Source organism: Salvelinus namaycush, chromosome 3 (assembly GCF_016432855.1).
Source record: "Salvelinus namaycush isolate Seneca chromosome 3, SaNama_1.0, whole genome shotgun sequence".
NCBI lineage: Eukaryota > Metazoa > Chordata > Actinopteri > Salmoniformes > Salmonidae > Salvelinus > Salvelinus namaycush.
In genome coordinates, this window is record NC_052309.1 from 38,491,229 (window position 1) to 38,509,012 (window position 17,784).

The 17,784-nt window shown below is 46.1% G+C and overlaps 2 protein-coding genes across 6 annotated transcripts in view; one reads left to right on the forward strand and one right to left on the reverse strand.

Annotated features, from left to right (window-relative positions):
- Positions 1–380: 380 nt before the first annotated feature.
- anapc13 (anaphase promoting complex subunit 13) lies at positions 381–3,133 on the forward strand. Its single transcript, XM_038988969.1, has 3 exons — positions 381–489; positions 639–772; positions 2,729–3,133. Exons 2-3 carry the CDS (start codon positions 674–676, stop codon positions 2,852–2,854), a joined length of 225 nt encoding a protein of 74 aa, XP_038844897.1. The 5' UTR covers positions 381–489; positions 639–673; the 3' UTR covers positions 2,855–3,133.
- Positions 3,134–3,949: 816 nt separating this feature from the next.
- LOC120031221 (rho GTPase-activating protein 32-like) overlaps positions 3,950–17,784 on the reverse strand; it is a 46,139-nt gene continuing 32,304 nt past the window's right edge. For 3 of the 5 annotated variants that reach the window (XM_038976899.1, XM_038976882.1, XM_038976874.1), the window contains 8 exons: positions 16,319–16,426; positions 13,178–13,323; positions 11,507–11,708; positions 9,572–9,717; positions 9,368–9,442; positions 8,319–9,206; positions 7,140–7,804; positions 3,950–7,050 (listed from right to left, as the gene is read on the reverse strand). In XM_038976899.1, the coding sequence (XP_038832827.1) occupies positions 4,888–7,050; positions 7,140–7,804; positions 8,319–9,206; positions 9,368–9,442; positions 9,572–9,717; positions 11,507–11,708; positions 13,178–13,323; positions 16,319–16,426 (4,393 nt within the window). In that variant the 3' untranslated portion in view covers positions 3,950–4,887. The remainder of the gene's footprint in view (positions 7,051–7,139; positions 7,805–8,318; positions 9,207–9,367; positions 9,443–9,571; positions 9,718–11,506; positions 11,709–13,177; positions 13,324–16,318; positions 16,427–17,784) is intronic. The other 2 variants (XM_038976907.1, XM_038976891.1) reach the window with 1 other exon arrangement.

The following is a 17,784-nucleotide window of genomic DNA, read 5'->3' on the forward strand; positions in this document are numbered from 1 at the left end:
AGGATTCACCATCTTCAGATAATGATTATGTAATTTATTTGCAGATAATCGTCGTTTGAATGTCAAAAAACAGAGGTACAGTATGCAAATCAGGGAGTCAAATTAACGGCTTATTTTTACCGATGCTATTCGGTTCCTAACTTTTAACATAAAGAGCCGCCCAAAAAGCGCAGTTTTTAGAAGGTATTTGCTGCATTTGATTCATGAACAGTTGCGACACAACCATTCAGTAATTTGAATGTAGCTCAACTGCGTTCTAGTGCTAGTCGGAATTTAGAAAGTCTTAATGTTTGATTTGCTAACTGGTTGAATGTGGCACGTGCCAGACCTAAAAGCAAACTTGTGTAGCCAAATTTTGACTTTGTGGCTGTGTTATCTAGTGGAAACCCGTGAACACGGCACTTATCCCTCTCCTGAAGAACATGACGTCAAAATACTGCGACTCATTTGAATCGCAGGTTTTAAGAATTTAAGCAAGGCTTTGTTTGGGTAAGGTATTGTGTTTACATTACATATTTTGGGAAATAAATTAGCTTCATAAGCCTATATTGAGACTTCTGACTTGCCACACCAGACTACTTTTCTACGGTTAAACCACAACAAACAAGGATACTGAATTGTGCCATCTTCACACCTAGCTAGCACTACTAGCAGGCAACCAAAACATCCAGAGATGGACAGTGAAGTTCAAAGAGATGGCAGGGTTCTTGACCTTACAGATGATGCTTGGAGGGAAGACCGTCTACCTTATGAAGATGTCACTATTCCGTTGGTATGTAAACCCTTTAAACAATGTTTATGCTGTAGATGAGGATGAGCTAACTTGATAACTGCTACATGATATAACGTTGGTAACTTAGCTTCTAAAACGGTCTCGCTCAATTATTAGTTTATATATAATTCGTGAATATGAATAATGATGGCAGCATCAAAAATGTATTAGCTATTTGATGGCAAATCCAAATCGCTTATGTTTTAACCCCAAAAAGAACATTTGGACTACACTTTCCAAAACAAGCTTACGTTATATAGCTAGAAAGCACTGTGTTGTGCGGTTACACGCGCCATAGACCTTTTTAATAATTTGCACCCTCACATCAGCTCTGCCAAATATCCAGATCTAACTAGTAACATATCTTCAATACAGGATTCTAGCGTAGGATGGATTATAGATGGGGTAAACGTTTAACGGCACTGGCGATTTATAAACGTATTGTAATGACCTGACTAGATCATAAATGAACAATTGTCCAGACAGAGATTTGAGTTTGCGAATTGACGGTTTATTAAACCAACTTTAGACGGGCTACTGTTTGGCCGTAGCCCACGCCAAATAAATGACAGATAACCCACAAGCCAATCGTGACCTTCTCTTGTGAAGGCCAGACGTAAAAGAGAGAGAACAAAGGCTAAACCTGGTCTTAACTTCCAATGATCCAACCCCCCTCCACGCCACTCCGCAACCGCCAGGATGCCCGGCATCAGAACATTCCAGGCATTCCCGTGATTGGCAGACAGCAGGTTGATTGACATGTCGGACCCCGCGAACACTGGGTACTGGTCAGTACAACACAACCACCTACTAGCCTAACACATAACACACAGCTGTCTGTGCGGGTCGCTACAGTATGTTGCAGGTGGAACTTCGATAACGAGGAAATACAGATATTAAAACCAGCTCACTGCCTGGCCTCAGACTAAATGTAACAGTAAATATCCGGGACACTCAAATTAGTATGTTACATTTGGTATGGTTACTTAAGGCAAAACCAAAAGGAGGGTGGGTATATAACGCAAACGTCTAGCAACCCAAAGCTTGCGCTTTTGAATCTCAACATTAGCCACAACAAATTTGAATTCGTAATATATACATTACTAAGTGGAGTTTTAGATGTACATACAGAATAATACAAAATACTCTGAGACCAAGTAGAAATGAGACATTCAGACTTGCTATCTAGTACCAGTCTCATACATACCTTTAATCTGCTGACTGTTATAGCTTGCTGGTTCTCTTGTCTCCCTGATGGAATCAAATAGAGGAAATGCCTTTGGCATGAGTCCTCTTTTACCTGGTTTCAGAAATATGTTTCTGAATAAAATGACGTATGCCTGATACTCATACTTCTGTATAAAACTGGACAACACCAAAAAAATGGGCCTCAGGATCTCACTGTATTTTTGTGCATTCAAATTGTCATCGATATAATGCAAATGTGTTCGTTGTCCGTAGTTTATGCCTGCCCATACCATAACCCCACCGCTGCCATGGGACAATCTGTTCACTACGTTGACATCAGCAAATCATTCACCCACGTGATGCAATACACATGGTTTGCGGTTGTGAGGCCGTTTGGATAAACGACGTTGATGGCTTATGGTAAAGAAATTAACATGAAATTCTCTGGCAGACATTCCTGCAGTCAACATGCCAATTGCACGCGCCGACAAAACTGCACATTTTAGAGTGGCTTTTTATTGTCCCCAGCACAAGGTGCACCTGTGTAATAATCATGCGGTTTAAATCAGCGTCATTATATTTTATCTTGGCCAAGGAGAAATTCTCACTAACAGCTATGTAAACAACATTTGAAAAAAATACACTTTTTGTGTATCTGTGATTTTTTTTTATTTGAGCTCATGAAACATGGGACCTACATGTTGTGTTTATATTTGTGTTCAGTCTAGTTTGTTCTCATGTGGTTAATAATTTTATTTTTTCCTGCAGAGTGAACTGCCTGAAGCTGAGCAAGATAATGGAGGATCAACAGAGTCTGTGAAAGAACAAGAAATGAAGTGGTCAGATTTGGCTCTACAGAGTCTGCACGAGAATACACCTAACACTGGGACTTAGCTACTCTGTGAATGGATATGGTGCCCAATCCAATGTACCTGTGGTTGAATTGATCTGTAATTTCCTCTAGTCTTACAATGGTCATTGTGGTATTCTCATTCATGTAAAAGACCACCCCTCTCTCAAACCCACAATTTGTCTTGCAGTTCAATAACTGAACCTGGAGTGAAGCATCCTTGGACTATTTGTAGATTTTCTTATTGGTCCGACAGAAATAGAATGTCTGAAAACTGAGTATATGCAATGACGCAAAAATAAACATAACATTTCATACATCAACTTTTTTTCCTCTCTAGTCAAAGGCAATGCATGTCACAAATACATACTTTTGTAATTGGCTCCTTGCCTCTGGCATCTAACAGGGAAATTTCACTGACTAACTACTGTACATTTTTGAAGTGTTTAACATGTCTACGGTCAAGACATCTCAGGGAGCTTTGAAAAATACAATTTGTTTATGACTCGGTCTCCATCAAAAGTAGCATTGAACATTCCAACACTACAATTTAACAAAAGAACCCACTGACAGACATTCATTTTCATTGTTATTTCCTGAATAATTTTATTTGTTATATCCAACAGCATAACTTTCCAGTTACTGAGACAAGAGATGTTTTTACATTCAAAACACAACTAGGTGGTTATTTAGCCACTTACTGTGCCCCACAACAAAGGAGGGATATCTGGGAGTATTCCGTTTAGTATCCGTTTGAACAGGTAGGGACCATAAGGCAAAATAGAACAGTACCTTCACAAGCCAATGGGCGTTACAACTGAAATATAGTCAAAGGTATTCAAATGCAAATATGACCTGCATTTGAAATTGAATGAGATGAATCTGAATCCTCTGCCAATTTGACTGGCTATTGACTAATTGCACTGAAAGCAGACAGTTGTATCCATAAAAGTTATTCCACATTTTCTTAAAATGGTCCCAAACATTTGTCCATTCAAATTAAATTATGGTTTACTTCTCTTGGAACATATTAACCATCTTTTTCACATACTATGAAAATTAGTATGTACATTTATTTCAAAATATATTTGCTGGAGTGAATTCAACTTGCTCAAAGGCTGACCAAGCGTTGTACAATAATGTTTTTATAATTTTATTAAGTTGTCCATTCAAGTCCTTTGAAATTGGCAGAAAAAAAAGCAAGACTATAACAAAACACATTTTAAGAATTACTCTGTTACAACTCCCAAGGTAATGTCGTCATCAACCCATACATGTGCAGGAATGCTTTCATGGCCAAAATACTCCAAATGTTTGGTCCCTCTTGCAATGAAGAACAAATCGCGGTTCCAAAACATTCAATTCACTCCGTTTTATAGCAAAAATACACAATCACAGAGCAAATAAAATATTAACATAACCCTACAGTACCAGGTGAAAGTACCCTGTCTAGTTCTAGAACTCACTTTGTACTGTTGGGCCCCGACCCCAAATCCAAGATGCTTGAAGACTGAAAGTGAACATACTGTAACGCCTTGTGTATACAGAAACAGGAGGGAGGGCACGATGACTTACACAGATTTCCTCCCTCGACAACGTGTACTGAAACATCCAGAAAGTACACAATGGATAGCAATGGTAAACAAGAGATTGGAGATAACATGCATTTCTAAAATGCAAACCTTCATCCCTGTTATGCTCATACCTCCCCAGTCAAAACAAAACTGGAAACAAAAATAAAACAAATCCCTTTTTACCAGTAGTTCTTCTTTGTACACATATTTGACATTTTTGCGGTTCTGGTTTCTTGGACCTTTCGCTTATATCATATACATGATCATCCACCATTTCAATGAGTCACGAACGCGTGGCTTCTTAGAACAATTGAAGAAAGTATGGTACATTCTCTAAAAAGTATCTTATTTTCCTTTACAATTCATAAAAAATAGAGAAAAATAATGCGGAAGGTTCTGACGACAGTCCACTGTCCTGCAGAGGCTGTGGAACATTTTCACCTCCAGCTGAGTCACTTCATTGCTTACTAAATTTTTTTTTTTTTTTTTTACAAGTCTCTTCTTCATTCAGCGTGTATTTCTGTATCGGGCCTCTGCAGAGCCAGTTCCGCTGGGATGAAGGCGCCCTGGCCCAAGGCAGTGGAGTACGCTCGGTTGCTGTGGCTGCCCGTGAAGCCAGGGTTGGTGGGGAAAGAGGCAGAGGAGACCCCGCGGGGGTTTGGCATGGGGGCCTGTGGCTGAGGTATTGCTGCTGGGTGGTAATCATCCAGGTTGTCGTAGTGGGACTGTATCGCCATGGTGCTGTGTCTCTGCTGCCCACCGTGGGGCTGGTATGAGTGGTCTCTGTCTGGTTCGGAAGTGGCAGCTTGGCTATAGTGCTGCTGCTGGTGCTCTCGGATGCTGTGCGACCGCTCGGGCTTGAGAGGGGCCTGCGCTTTGACGGGGGCCGACTGGTGTTGGTGGTCATCATTGTCCTGGTAACTACCGGGGGTTTTGGACCTGTTCTGGTGGCGGTCTGGATCGGGCTGTTCGTAGCGGGGTTGGAAGCTCCGAGCTCCGTCCCCGGGGTCGTGTCGGCTGGGGTCCTGCTGATGGGCCTGGTAACGGGGTGGGTGTTGGGCTTGGTGCGAGTGGGAGACCTGGCAGGTCCTGGAGTTGCTATGTTTGTCCCCGGTGCCGTTCCCCTGACAGTGCTTCTCCGTCTCCATGTACATGAGGACGTCGGGGTCAGACACAAGGTGTCGGGGAGCGTGCTGGGAGCCCGGCGGTACTCCGTAGCGCCCGTCTTTACCCTCGACAGTCATCAGCATGGCTTTGCCGGGGTCCGACTTACTGCGCAGGTGTAGGGTTTCGTACCCTCCCAGGTCGCCAGGCATGAACAGGCCCACGTTGTCATACTGAGACATGACAGGTCCTTTGACCTTCTGCCTGGCCCGGCTCTCTCTGTGGATGGAGTGCATCCGGAGCCTTTCCGAGTCCTCTGGGTTCCATGCAAAGTAGACGGCGGCTCCCTTTGAGCCATGGCCCGGGGGCATGTCTCTGCTGACGAAGCTGTGCTCCTTCCCCGGCGGGAGGATGTGGCGGGACAGGTAGTGGTAGCCGCCCGCCTTGCCCCCCGACCGGCTGAGGGTGGGGCCCAGGTCCCGACTGCTGAACGAGTGGAAGTGCCGCAGCCGGATGGTCCCGTAGGGGTCCACGTCGTAGTAAGGGGCGTCCAGCGGGTTGGCGCAAGGCGAATAGGGGCTGTAACGGTACTGCACCCGGCCATTCTCAAAGTAAGGCTGGAGTTGGGTGACGTGGTAGTCGGCCTGCGACGACTGTTGCGGCGGCTGCTGGTAGGTATTGCACTGGTAGACGGGCCGCTGGTAGTAGAAGAGCTCGTCGTTGGGAGGCACCTCGGTCCGCTGGATGGGCACCGAGCGGATTGCTGAGGGCACGTGGAGCGAGTGCACCCTACGGATGGTGGGGTAGACCGGAGCTCCCTCCATGGGTCCATAGCCCTGGCCGTGGTGTCCCGGGCCGGTAGATATGTACTCGCCACTCCTGGGGGGCCCGTGATGCTTCATTGACTGGTGGCAGGACCTGGGGTTAGCTAGGGTGTTGTAGCGGTGGTCCGTGCGGGCACTGTAAGTTATCTGGGGCGCCGACTTTGACGCGTAGGAGAGGTGTGAGGGAACACTGTCTGGCCGGTAGTGGTATGAAGGCTGCCCCACCGGAATGGCCCGTTGGTGGTAGTAGGCCTCCCCGGCAGGCTCCAGTAAGGCAGCCTCTCCCTTGGTGTGGTACAGGTAGGCTGACTGCTGGGTGGAAGACTTACGCGGGGGAGGGTGAGGATGGGCGAGGGCCTCCTCAGGCGTGGAGACCTCTGTCAGGATGTTGTGGAAGATGGCGGGGTTGGCGGCCTCTGTGTGGCTGAGGGCGGCGGTTGCCAATTTGCTCTCAATGGAGCGGACGGGAGGCGCTGGCGGCGTGGGCCCATGTGCGTGGGTCACAGGCTCCGTGCCGGGCTGAACTGGCTTTATGGCCTCCCATGGTCTCTCCACTGACTCGGATGGGGTGGGGACCACTCTGGCGTTAGGCTGGGGATGGGAGTGGGGCTGGGGTTGAGGCTGCGACTGTGGCTGGGCCTGTGGATGAGTATGGAACTGTATTTGAGGCTGTGAAACTGCAACTCGCTGCTCTGAGGGTTTCGGAGATGGCGACCAGACGGTCTCATCTACATGGACCTGAAAATTAACCAAAAACAATTCCAGTTGGCTATATAGTTACTTTATCAAAGATATTCTGCAAATATGACACATTTTCGCCAATTTACCTCAGGAGCAGGCTGTGGCAGGACACCCTTCTCCCTGCTCCTGGGAGTGGTGGTGGAGAATCCAGTGCTGCTGACCGCTACCTGGCCCATGGCGGGCTGCTGCCTGTCTGGACTCCTCCGAGTGGGGGACACATGGGCTGGAGGGTTGTAGGGAGTGGTGGTACACTGGTGGTGGGGGGAAGCCGGTGGGGTGAAATCCATATCCTGGCTGGCTCCGGGAGAAGTGGAGGGGGACTTTGCACTGGTGAACATACTGATGGACTCCTGGCTCACTGACTGGCAAGGCTGTTTGTCAGTAGGGGTGGTGGGAGGGGGAGGGGAGGAAGGGGCAAGGTTTGGGGTGGTGGGGGTTAAGGTTGGGGTCTGGGCTTCTCCTGCCCTGGGTCCCTCCTTGAGGGACGTCTGAAGGCGCAGAGCTGGGGGAGGGGGCCAGTCCAGGGAGTGTGAGGGCTCCAGGGGTCTAATGGGGGACACAGGCGTGGGGGGCTGGGACTGGGAGGGCCTCTTCTGGGTCAGGATAGAGGCCTGCTGGGCGGACTCTGCCAGGGCCAGGGCCAACATGCGGGCGGCATTCTTCGGAGGGGGCGGGGGAGGGAGGAGGGACACAGAGGAGGAGCTGAGAGGGCCGGGGGAGGCTTTTGGAGAGTCCAGACTAGCTACGGCTCCTGGGAGGGGGACAAAAACAGAAGGGAACTACAGTGTGAGGACAGAGAGAAGAGAAAGTGCGTTTGAGGGGAATAAAAAGAAAAAAGGCAGGCTTGGTCTTCAAGAGTAGGAGAGAGGGGGAAGAGTTAAGCCTGGCGCTCTGGCGGCATCATGTGGAAAGATTTCTCTGAGCTGAAATCCATGCAAGGTGTTAAAGGCATGAGGCGGGGAAACTAAACCTAGAAACGAAACAGGCATTGTCAATCAAAGCATAATTAAACAAAGGCCTTATACTGTAAAGAGAAACGGACAGTTGAAATGGACAGTTCACCTAAATTACATATTGGTTTCCTTACCCTGTAAGCAGCTTCCAGCTTCCTGCTTACAGGGAAAGGAAACTACTATATAATTTAGTAATTTGGGTGAACTATCTCTTTAACATAAAAAAAACATGATAGGTGATAAAGTGAAAATGTAGCAGCTGTATGCAAAGTAGCAGCTGTATGCAATGAAGCAGCTGTATGCACCACTAACCTAATTGTTCCTTGCTATTGGTTGCTGTAGGTTGCTGGGCAGTGCTCTCCTCCCCTGTGGAGTCTTGGCTCTCAGTGTCGAAGGCAGAGAGCTTACAGTGCAGCTCCATCTGAAAGGCCTCGCTCAGCGACGGCTCCCCTGTCCTCAGCAGCACTGAGCCCATTAACAGAGGAGAGTCCCAGGGCAGTCCCGAGGGAGGGGAAGAAGGCTGGGGAACACCATGGCTTTCTGTAAGCCTACTAGAAATCTCCATGTCAAACGGCTCCGAAATGGCCAGAGGAGCCAAAATGTCCGACTTTGACTTTTTAGGGGACACAGCCTGTACGGGTTTGTCAGAGAAAGACACTGAGCAGACCAGCTTCTTGCTCCCTGCTTTCTCTCCCGTGGCCGGGCTGAGGTCAGGCGACAAGAAGGGGTTGGCAAACTTCCCCAGGAAGGAGGGAGAGACGAGCGCCGAGCCATTGTCAACGCTGCCTGGGCTCCTCTTCAGGCTGGTGCCCTCGCCAGCCGCGCCCGTAGCGACATCGCTCAGCCCCAGGGGGAAGGAGAAGGAGCCGTCGGGCAGGCTGCACTGGAACGACATGGGGTCAAAGTCCAACGAGGCCATGCCGATGTCTGGGGGGCTAAGGTCCACGTCCTCGCCGGCTGAACGTGGGGGCGAAATCAGGGCTGGAACATAGATGGGCCCGTCGTCCCCATCGCTGTCCCCCCCGTCGCGGGTCGCGCCCCCGCTGTGGCTCTGGGCCAGATTGTCATCGGAGTTGCAGTGCTGCCGGGTGTGGCTGTCCAGCAGGTCACCGTTGAAGGAAGCCGAGAGGGCATCGCTGCTGGAGCGGGGCCGCCGAGGACGGTACACCTTCGACTCTCCTACGGGAGTCAGGAGGAAATCTTCATCAATTTAAAGACAGATCACAAATGTTTTATTAGAAAAAACAATCTATACAAATACATTACTACTTGGACCATAGCAGACTTGCACCCAAGAACAGGCTCCATCAGGCATACAGAGTGCCGTGGAGATAAGTCAGATTAGTCCCATTATACATTACCTTCAACGTTGTGTAGCGAGGTGAGCGACTCCTCGCTTTTGGCCGATCGGAGTGTCCCCGTGTCCCCTCTGCCTCCTGGGACATGAGACAGACAGGCATGAGTGTACATAAATTATTTTCCGTTCCAACCAAATGGAACATTTGTGAGAAGGGTCAGAGAGTGAAGGCTTGGTGTTTGGGAGGGAAGAAGAAAGGGAATCTAACCTGCCAGGGCCATGGCCTTGAGCTCACTGGGTTCGCTGGGGTTGCGGTGCAGCTTGCGCTTGGACATGGACGATGACTTGCCCAGGTTGAAGAAGGAGCGCCAGTTTCCCACCGGCGACTTCTTGGACTTGATGGGGGGCCTTTTCCTGTAGGAGGTGAATGGACAGAACACTCAGTTGGGGAAACAAGTAGTCATGTGTCCTTCTGTTATTGTTGCCTAAACAACATGAATCACTTGATTATAATATGAAACCACGTACAGTGCCTTCGGAAAGTATTCAGGCCCATTGACTTTTCCCACATTTTCTTACGTTACAGCCTAATTCTAAAATTGATCAAATTGTTTTTTCCCCTCCCTAATCAATGTACACACAATACCCTATAATGACAAAGCAAAAACACGTTTTTAGAAATGTTAGCTAATTTATAAAGAAATACAAAACTTAAATATCACATTTACATAATTATTCAGACCCATTACTCAGTACTTTGTTGAAGCACCTTTGGCAGCGATTACAGCATAGGGTCTTCTTGGTTATGGCTCTACAAGCTTGGCACACCTGTATTTGGCGAGTTTCTCCCATTCTTCTCTGCAGATCCTCTCAAGCTCTGTCAGGTTGGATGGGGTACGTTGCTGCAAAGCTATTTTCAGGTCTCCCCAGAGATGTTCGATCGGGTTCAAGTCCGGGCTTTGGCTGGGCCACTCAAGGACATTCAGAGACTTGTCCCAAAGCCACTCCATGCGTTGTCTCAGCTGTGTGCTTAGGGTTGTTGTCCTGTTGGATCTCTCTGTACTTTGCCTCGATCCAGACTAGTCTCCCAGTCCCTGCCGCTGAAAAACATCCCCACTGCATGCTGCCGCCACCACGATGCTTCATCGTAGGGATGGTGCCTGGTTTCCTCCAGATGTGACGCTTGGCATTCAGGCCAAAGAGTTCAATCTTGGTTTCATCAGACCAGAGAATCTTGTTTCTCATGGTCTGAGAGTCTTAAGTTGCCTTTTGGCAAACTCCAAGTGGGCTGTCATGTGCCCTTTTACTGAAGAGTGTCTGTCCACTCTACCATGAACGCCTGATTGGTGGAGTGCTGCAGAGATGGTTGTCCTTCTGGAAGGTTCTCCCATCTCCACAGAGGAACTCTGGAGCTCTGTCAGGAGGACCATCGGGTTCTTGGTCACCTCCCTGACCAAAGCCCTTCTTCCCCGATTGCTCAGTTTGGTTGGGTGGCCAGCTCTTGAAAGTCTTGGCTGTTCCAAACTTCCATTTAAGAATAATGGAGGGGTCTTCAATTCTGGAGACATTTTTTGGTACTGTTACCCAGATCTGTGACTCGACACAATCCTGTCTCGGAGCTCGACGGACAACTCCTTCGACCTCATGGCTTGGTTTTTGCTCTGACATGCACTGCACTGTCATTTTTGCTCTGACATGCACTGTATATAGACAGATGTGTGCCTTTCCAAATCATGTCCAATCAATTGAATATACCACAGGTGGACTCCAATCAAGTTGTGGAGACATTTCAAGGATGATCAATGGAAACAGGATGCACCTGACATCAATTTCGAGTCTCATAGCAAAGGGTCTGAATACTTATGTAAATAAGGTATTTCAGTTTTTTATTTGTAATACATTTGCAAACATTTCTAAAAGCCTGTTTTAGCTTTGTCAAAATAGGCTATTGTGTGTTGATTGATGAGGGAAAACATTATTTAATACATTTTAGAATAAGCCTGTAATGTAACAAAATGAGGGAAAAGTCAAGGGGTCTGAATACTTTCCGAATGCACTGTAACTGTATGCGTTCATGGTTTGAAGGTACAATATTTCCATCCAAATATTGTATCTCATCTATGCCTCCTCCATTTCCATACTTTACAACTCATTGACAAACATCAGCCGTTAGAAAGATACCAGGGCCGCAGGTTGTTCATACCTCTCCATAGGGAACTCGATGACGGTGTGGAACTTGCCCTGCAGCGCAGCCGGACCCTCCCCCACCTCAATGTACTTGCTATCGGCCGTGACGGGGGAGTTGATCTGTGCCTGGGTCCGGGCCTGGGCCTCCTCCAGGGTCAGCAGCTTGGTGGAGGGGGACGACACCAGCAGGGACTTGGGCCGCAACAACGAGTTGTGTCCTAGGGGAAGGGGAGAAGTGATCATGTACACCAGTGGTCACCAACCTTAACTGAGTCAAGATCACTTTCGGAGTCAAAATGCAAGCAGAGATCTACCACTCAGATTTATTTTTTATTTTTTAATGAATTAAATGAATTGTCATTAAAAAATGACAATCCTATGCAACATTAACCAATTAAAAACAGTTCTGCAGCAATGAGGTTTGTACAGTAGGCTATAGGCCCAATACATTATCACTGCATATTGGCTAAGCTTGAATTTCCCTGCCATTGTTGTTTTTCTCAGACCATTTTGAAATTAGATAACATTTTTAGGTATATGATCAGACTGGTAATAGATCATTTGTTGTATTACTTGTGAGGCATAGCTGAGTAAGCATAATTCGTTTTTTTTTTTTTTACTGGACTGATGGCCTGCATCTGATGGTCAGTCTGAGGGGAGGAAGGGCGCAGCCTCTCACCCGACTCACCGTCCATCCGCTCTCCCTTCCTCCGCTGAGAAAAGGGGACACAGTCTTCCAGCTGATAGCGAAACTCAAGTCGCACTGCATTATTTCTGTCTCATGCACCAATTCATGTGGTTACACCTATGACCAGAGAAAATGTAATATTCCTTGGTATTTAAAAAGACAAGCCGCTAATAATACCGCAAGCGTATGGAAACACTTTGCTGTACTCTTTCGTTGCAGCTGCAGTGCTGGTTGTAGCGTGAGTGGAAGTGGGACAACGCTCATTTTAAGGCTTTTAAAAGTGTTGAACAAAGTCCTGAATAACAACTTAAACATGAGCTTACTCATAAAAACGCAGCTCTTTGCTGTATTCGTTGAGTCTCTCTCTATTTATGGTTTTAAACATTTTTAAATCTCACAGTATCAACTCCGCTGTGCATTCGAGGATTCTTTTTACAGTCTATGGCTTGCAGAAACTGTGCAGCCGCGGTAATCTGAGCTATCGAATTGGCCAGCAGTAGGCCTATAGGGGAATTTGATTTGCTCGCCGGGCCTGCCGGGTAGGCGGAGTTCTCCTTCAGACACATGAAAGGGTTCAAAATGGGATCACTTTTGCCTTCCCGGCGCTAGGGCTGCTGAATCAAGTGCACCCACTGCCAAAAGCGCGAAAGGAAAATACAAAAAATAGGAGCGCAAGGCTTTATCGTTGTTTTTTACAGAAATGTTTGGTGATCGACTAGGAATGCTTTGGATATCAACCAGTTGGTGACCACTGATGTACACTTTGTTATGGAGGAGACAAATTACTTGCATAAAAAGTGATTGTTCTGAGTAAGCTACTTTTCTAAATTGAGGGTCAAGTGGATTCTGCTTGCGCACAATTTGCTTGCGCTATGACAAAAGCACCACTGGCATTGAATAGAATCAAGCAAAATCCTGCATAAGAACTAATCCTCCAGCTTCGGTTAGCACCATGGCACTGTGAGCATAGATGACATCCCAACAGGTTGGCATGCGTACCTGCTCCCTCCCGTATGAGCGAGCTGAGCTTGGGGCTGAAGAGGACGTCTACGTGGTTCAGTATGAACTCCACCACCACCGACTGGATGCGGACCTCCATGAAGGCTGCCGTGCCGCTGAAGCAGGCCGACTCTATCTGCTTGGACCTGGGGAGACGACATTGGGGATCAACCTTTTTTTAATGGCTCATTCTTCCACATAGGACTGTTGCGGTGACCGTACTACTGCCACAATCGCAGTCATGACCACAGTAAAATTCCACATGACCGTTGAGTCACGGTCATCTCCTTTTATGCCCTCTGGACATGCTTTGGTAGTACCCAACTTGCTAACTACCATCAGGTCCCAATGGCCTGGTACTCAGGGCTCTATTGTTCCTCTAACCGCTCTGACATCAATGCACAGGCAATCAAAAAATCTCATAAAAACTGTAGGCCTATCATACATTAAAACTAACCTCACTGTGATGATCAATTTGAAGAAAAAAGTTCAACAGCGGGTTGAAACAGTGTAAAACATGGATGTTGTTTCGACGCCTAACACCACAAAATGGACAGCACTTTCTAAGGTGATGATTAATTCAAAACACCCATAGAGCTTATGCAAATGCATAGGCTTATGAGCCCAAGCCCAAAAGAAAAATCATAATTAAAATTATGATTGTGCCATTATACAATACATAGCCTACTGCATATTACACATGGCAGAAAAACAACTGATTTACGATGTCGTTGGTATATATAATTGGTCTAGGCTATACTCCCAAATTCAACAAATTTGAGTAAATCACCTTTGAGTGGGAACTGTATTATTATGCATACTGGATGGACAAAATTTCTATCCATTAGTCTGGGAGAGAACTTAAAGCCCTAGGCGATGCTGTTGGTTCATTGCTTGTGCAGGGCGGCTTACAGTTAGCCTACAATTAGTATATTTGTATTTGATTTTGAATAACCTAGTAATAGGGAATTTTTTACATTTTCAAAATGAACCTTTAGCTATACAGAATATCTCATCCCCTCTATCACTTTCTCAAGCATGCAGAGGGGCTGTTAAGTTTAGTGAAATATATTTTGTTGCGAAAACATGTTACTATCGATGTTGCCATACGTTTCACAAATTAAGCACTGGGTAGCTGCAGGAACAAGGTTGGAAACCCATGGCATACAGAGTTAGGGCGTAATATCACCTGTCAGTCAGCGAGAGCATGCCCCACCAACAGTGGTTGATGCATGGAGTGAAATAAGTTCTCTTATATTTATTTTTCAGCTACTCATATTAAGCACATTCTCCACTATAAAACCGAAGTAGCCTACAAAACGCCAGGCCTCCATTCACTATTCGAGTGCAACACAGATGACATGTCTTTTTTCCTCTGCTCGTGTTCCGGCCCATTTCATAATGGGCAATTCTAAATCGAAACAAAATGTGACATATTAGTAAAGATTAAATTGAGGACAGTCTGATGGGTGAAAATATGATCACTCGATGAGAGAACAGCTGTGCAGCCTGAGGCAAGGAACAGACATCAAGCTTTTTTTGCTACTTTCTCAAATCATCAATAGCCTATAGGTCGCACCATGCAGCCCATATATGTTTTAATTTCTAAGACAGTCTAAGGTTTGTATCATTCACAATTAAAGTTGCCAAATAACTCTAAATCTAACATTCGGAAAATATTCAGTCCCCTTGACCTTTTCCACATTTTGTTATGTTATTATTCTAAAATGGGTGAAAAAAAACATTTGGTCATCAATCTACACAAAATCCCCCATAACGAGAAAGCAAAAACAGGGTTTAAGAAATTTGTGGACATTTATAAAAAATAAACTGAAATATTACAAGCTTAGCACACCTGCATTTGGGGAGTTTCTCACATTCTTCTCTGCAGATCCTCTCAAGCAGATTTTCATCAAGGATCTCTGTACTTTGCTCTGTTCATCTTTGCCTTGATCCTGACTAGTCTCCCAGTCCCTGCCGCTGAAAAACATCCCCACAGCATGACGATGCCACCACCATGCTTCACCGTAGGGATGGTGCCAGGTTTCCTCCAGGCATGACGCTTGGTACACATTCAGGCCAAAGAGTTCAATCTTGGTTTCATCAGACCTGAAAATCTTATTTCTCATGGTCTGAGAGTCTTTAGGTGCCTTTTGGCAAACGCCAAGCGGGCTGTCATGTGCCTTTTACTGAGGAGTGGCTTCTATCTGGCCACTCTACCATAAAGGCCTGATTGGTGGAGTCCTGTCTTGGAGCTCTACGGACAATTCCTTCGACCTCATGGCTTGGTTTTTGCTCTGACATGCACTGTCAACTGTGGGACCTTATATAAACAGGTGTGTACCTTTCCAAATCATGTCCAGTCAATTGAACTTACCACAGATGGACTCCAATCAAGTTGTAGAAACATCTCACAAATTTGGAAAAAGGGAAGGGGTCTGAATACTTTCCGAATGCACTGTAGGACCTGCTTCAAATGATCACTTTAACACTCAACATAGCCACTTCATTTGCGCACCCGCTCCATAATAGCTGAATAAAATAGAAAGGATATTTTTCCTAAGTTCAATTGTATTCTTCTTACTATAAAGTCATATAAAACTAAATAATGGCATGGGACTTATAAGCATATCTTGTCAGCTCAATGAACAAGCCTACAGCCTATGGCATGGAGCATAGACAAATAACGTAGGCCAACTCATTCTGTTCTTCTGAAATACATTTTCCTCATATCATGTTTCTTTAGACTGGACTAAAACAAATAGAGGTATTGTGACGGTGTATATTAAATTGATGTATTATACTTTTAAATGTAGATGTTCCAAAGGTGTGCATTAGCGGCTTGTATGTGTGGAGGCCTGGAGATACTAAACATGTTTATGTTAATTAACGGTCAATTACCGTGAGACCGGCAGTCTTTTGCATGACAATAACCGGCTGACGAAATTTCATGACCGCCACAGACCAACTTCCACAAAAATGCGGAAGAATTAGTTTGTTTCCTAAATCGTCATATCATTGCTATTTTCGGTACAAGATCAACTGCAGTTACTCAGAGCAACCTATATGTACTAGTACTATTGATAACACTGGTGAGATATGAACAATAACATGACATTGAACAAGATAACGTCGTCTGACCTCAGTAGGTTGGGTGCCCAGACGATGGCTAGGTTCTTGCTGTGCATGTTGGTGATGTAGCTGAAGGTGGCCAGTTGGGACAGGTGCCTCATGAGGAACTCCAGAGTCCTGAGAACAGGATGGGGGATGAAACACACATTTACACCAGTTCTATGACTAAATCTACAGAACTATGTTTTACCTACTTGTATAAGATCATAAGGTTCTGAAACTGTTTGAGTGTAATACATTAACCATCCATTATGTTTGTATAATATACAATATATATACACAAAAGTATGTGGACACCCTTTCAAATGAGTGGATTTGGTTATTTCAGCCACACCCGTTGCTGACAGGTGTAGAAAACCGAGCACACAGCCATGCAATCTCCATATACAAACATTGGCAGTAGAATGGCCTTACTGAAGAGCCCACTGACTATGAACGTGGTGCCGTCTTAGGATACCACCTTTCCAACAAGTCAGTTTGTTTCTGCCCTGCTAGAGCTGCCCCGGTCAACTGTAAATGCTGTTATTGGGAAGTGGAAACGTCGAGGTGCAACAACGGCTCAGCTGCAAAGTGGAAGGCCACACAAGCTCACAGAACAAGACCGCCGAGTGCTAAAGCGTGTAGAGCGTTAAAAACGTCTGTCCTCGGTTGCAACACTCACTACCGAGTTCCAAACTGCCTCTGGAAGCAAAGTCAGCAGAAGAACTGTTCGTCGGGAGCTTCATGAAATGGGTTCATGGGTTCAGCCCCACACAAGCCTAAGATCACCACACGCAATACAAAGTGTCGGCTGGAGTGGTGTAAAGCTCGCCGCCGTTGGACTCTAGAGCAGTGGAAAGACGTTCTCTGAAGTGGTGAATCACGCTTTACCATCTGTCATTCCAACGGACGAATCTGGGTTTGGCGGATGCTACCTGCCCCAAGGCATAGTGCTAACTGGAAAGTTTGGTGGAGGAGGAATAATGGTTTGGGGCAGTTTTTCATGGTTCGGGCTAGGCATCTTAGTTCCAGTGAAGGGAAATCTTAATACTACAGCATACAATTACATTTTTTATGATTCTGTGCTTCCAACTTTGTGGCAACAGTTTGGGGGAAGGCCCTTTCCTGTTTCAGCATGACAATGTCCCCGTGCACAAAGCGAGGTCCATACAGAAATGGTTTGTCGAGATCATTGTGGAATAACTTGACTGGCCTACACAGAGTCCTGACCTCAATCCCATCGAATGACTGCGCAATGCCGACTGCGAGCCAGGCCTAATCGCCCAACATTAGTGCCCGACCTTACTAATGGTCTTGTGGTTGAATGGAAGCAAGTTCTGGCAGAATAAATGTTATAACATCTAGTGGAATGCCTTCCCATCAGAGTGGAAGGGACCAGGGGGGACCAACTCCATATTAATGCCCATGATTTTGGAATATGATGTTCAACGAGCAGTTGTCCACATACTTTTGGTCATGTAGTTCATATAATGTGT

What these genes read in the sequence shown, in the direction of transcription:
- anapc13 (XM_038988969.1), top strand. Translation starts at nt 674, where the DNA reads ATGGACAGTGAAGTTCAAAGAGATGGCAGGGTTCTTGACCTTACAGAT. An exon ending in AAGATGTCACTATTCCGTTG is followed by an intron (nt 773 to 2,728) that starts GTATGTAAACCC and finishes TTTTTCCTGCAG; the next exon opens with AGTGAACTGCCTGAAGCTGA.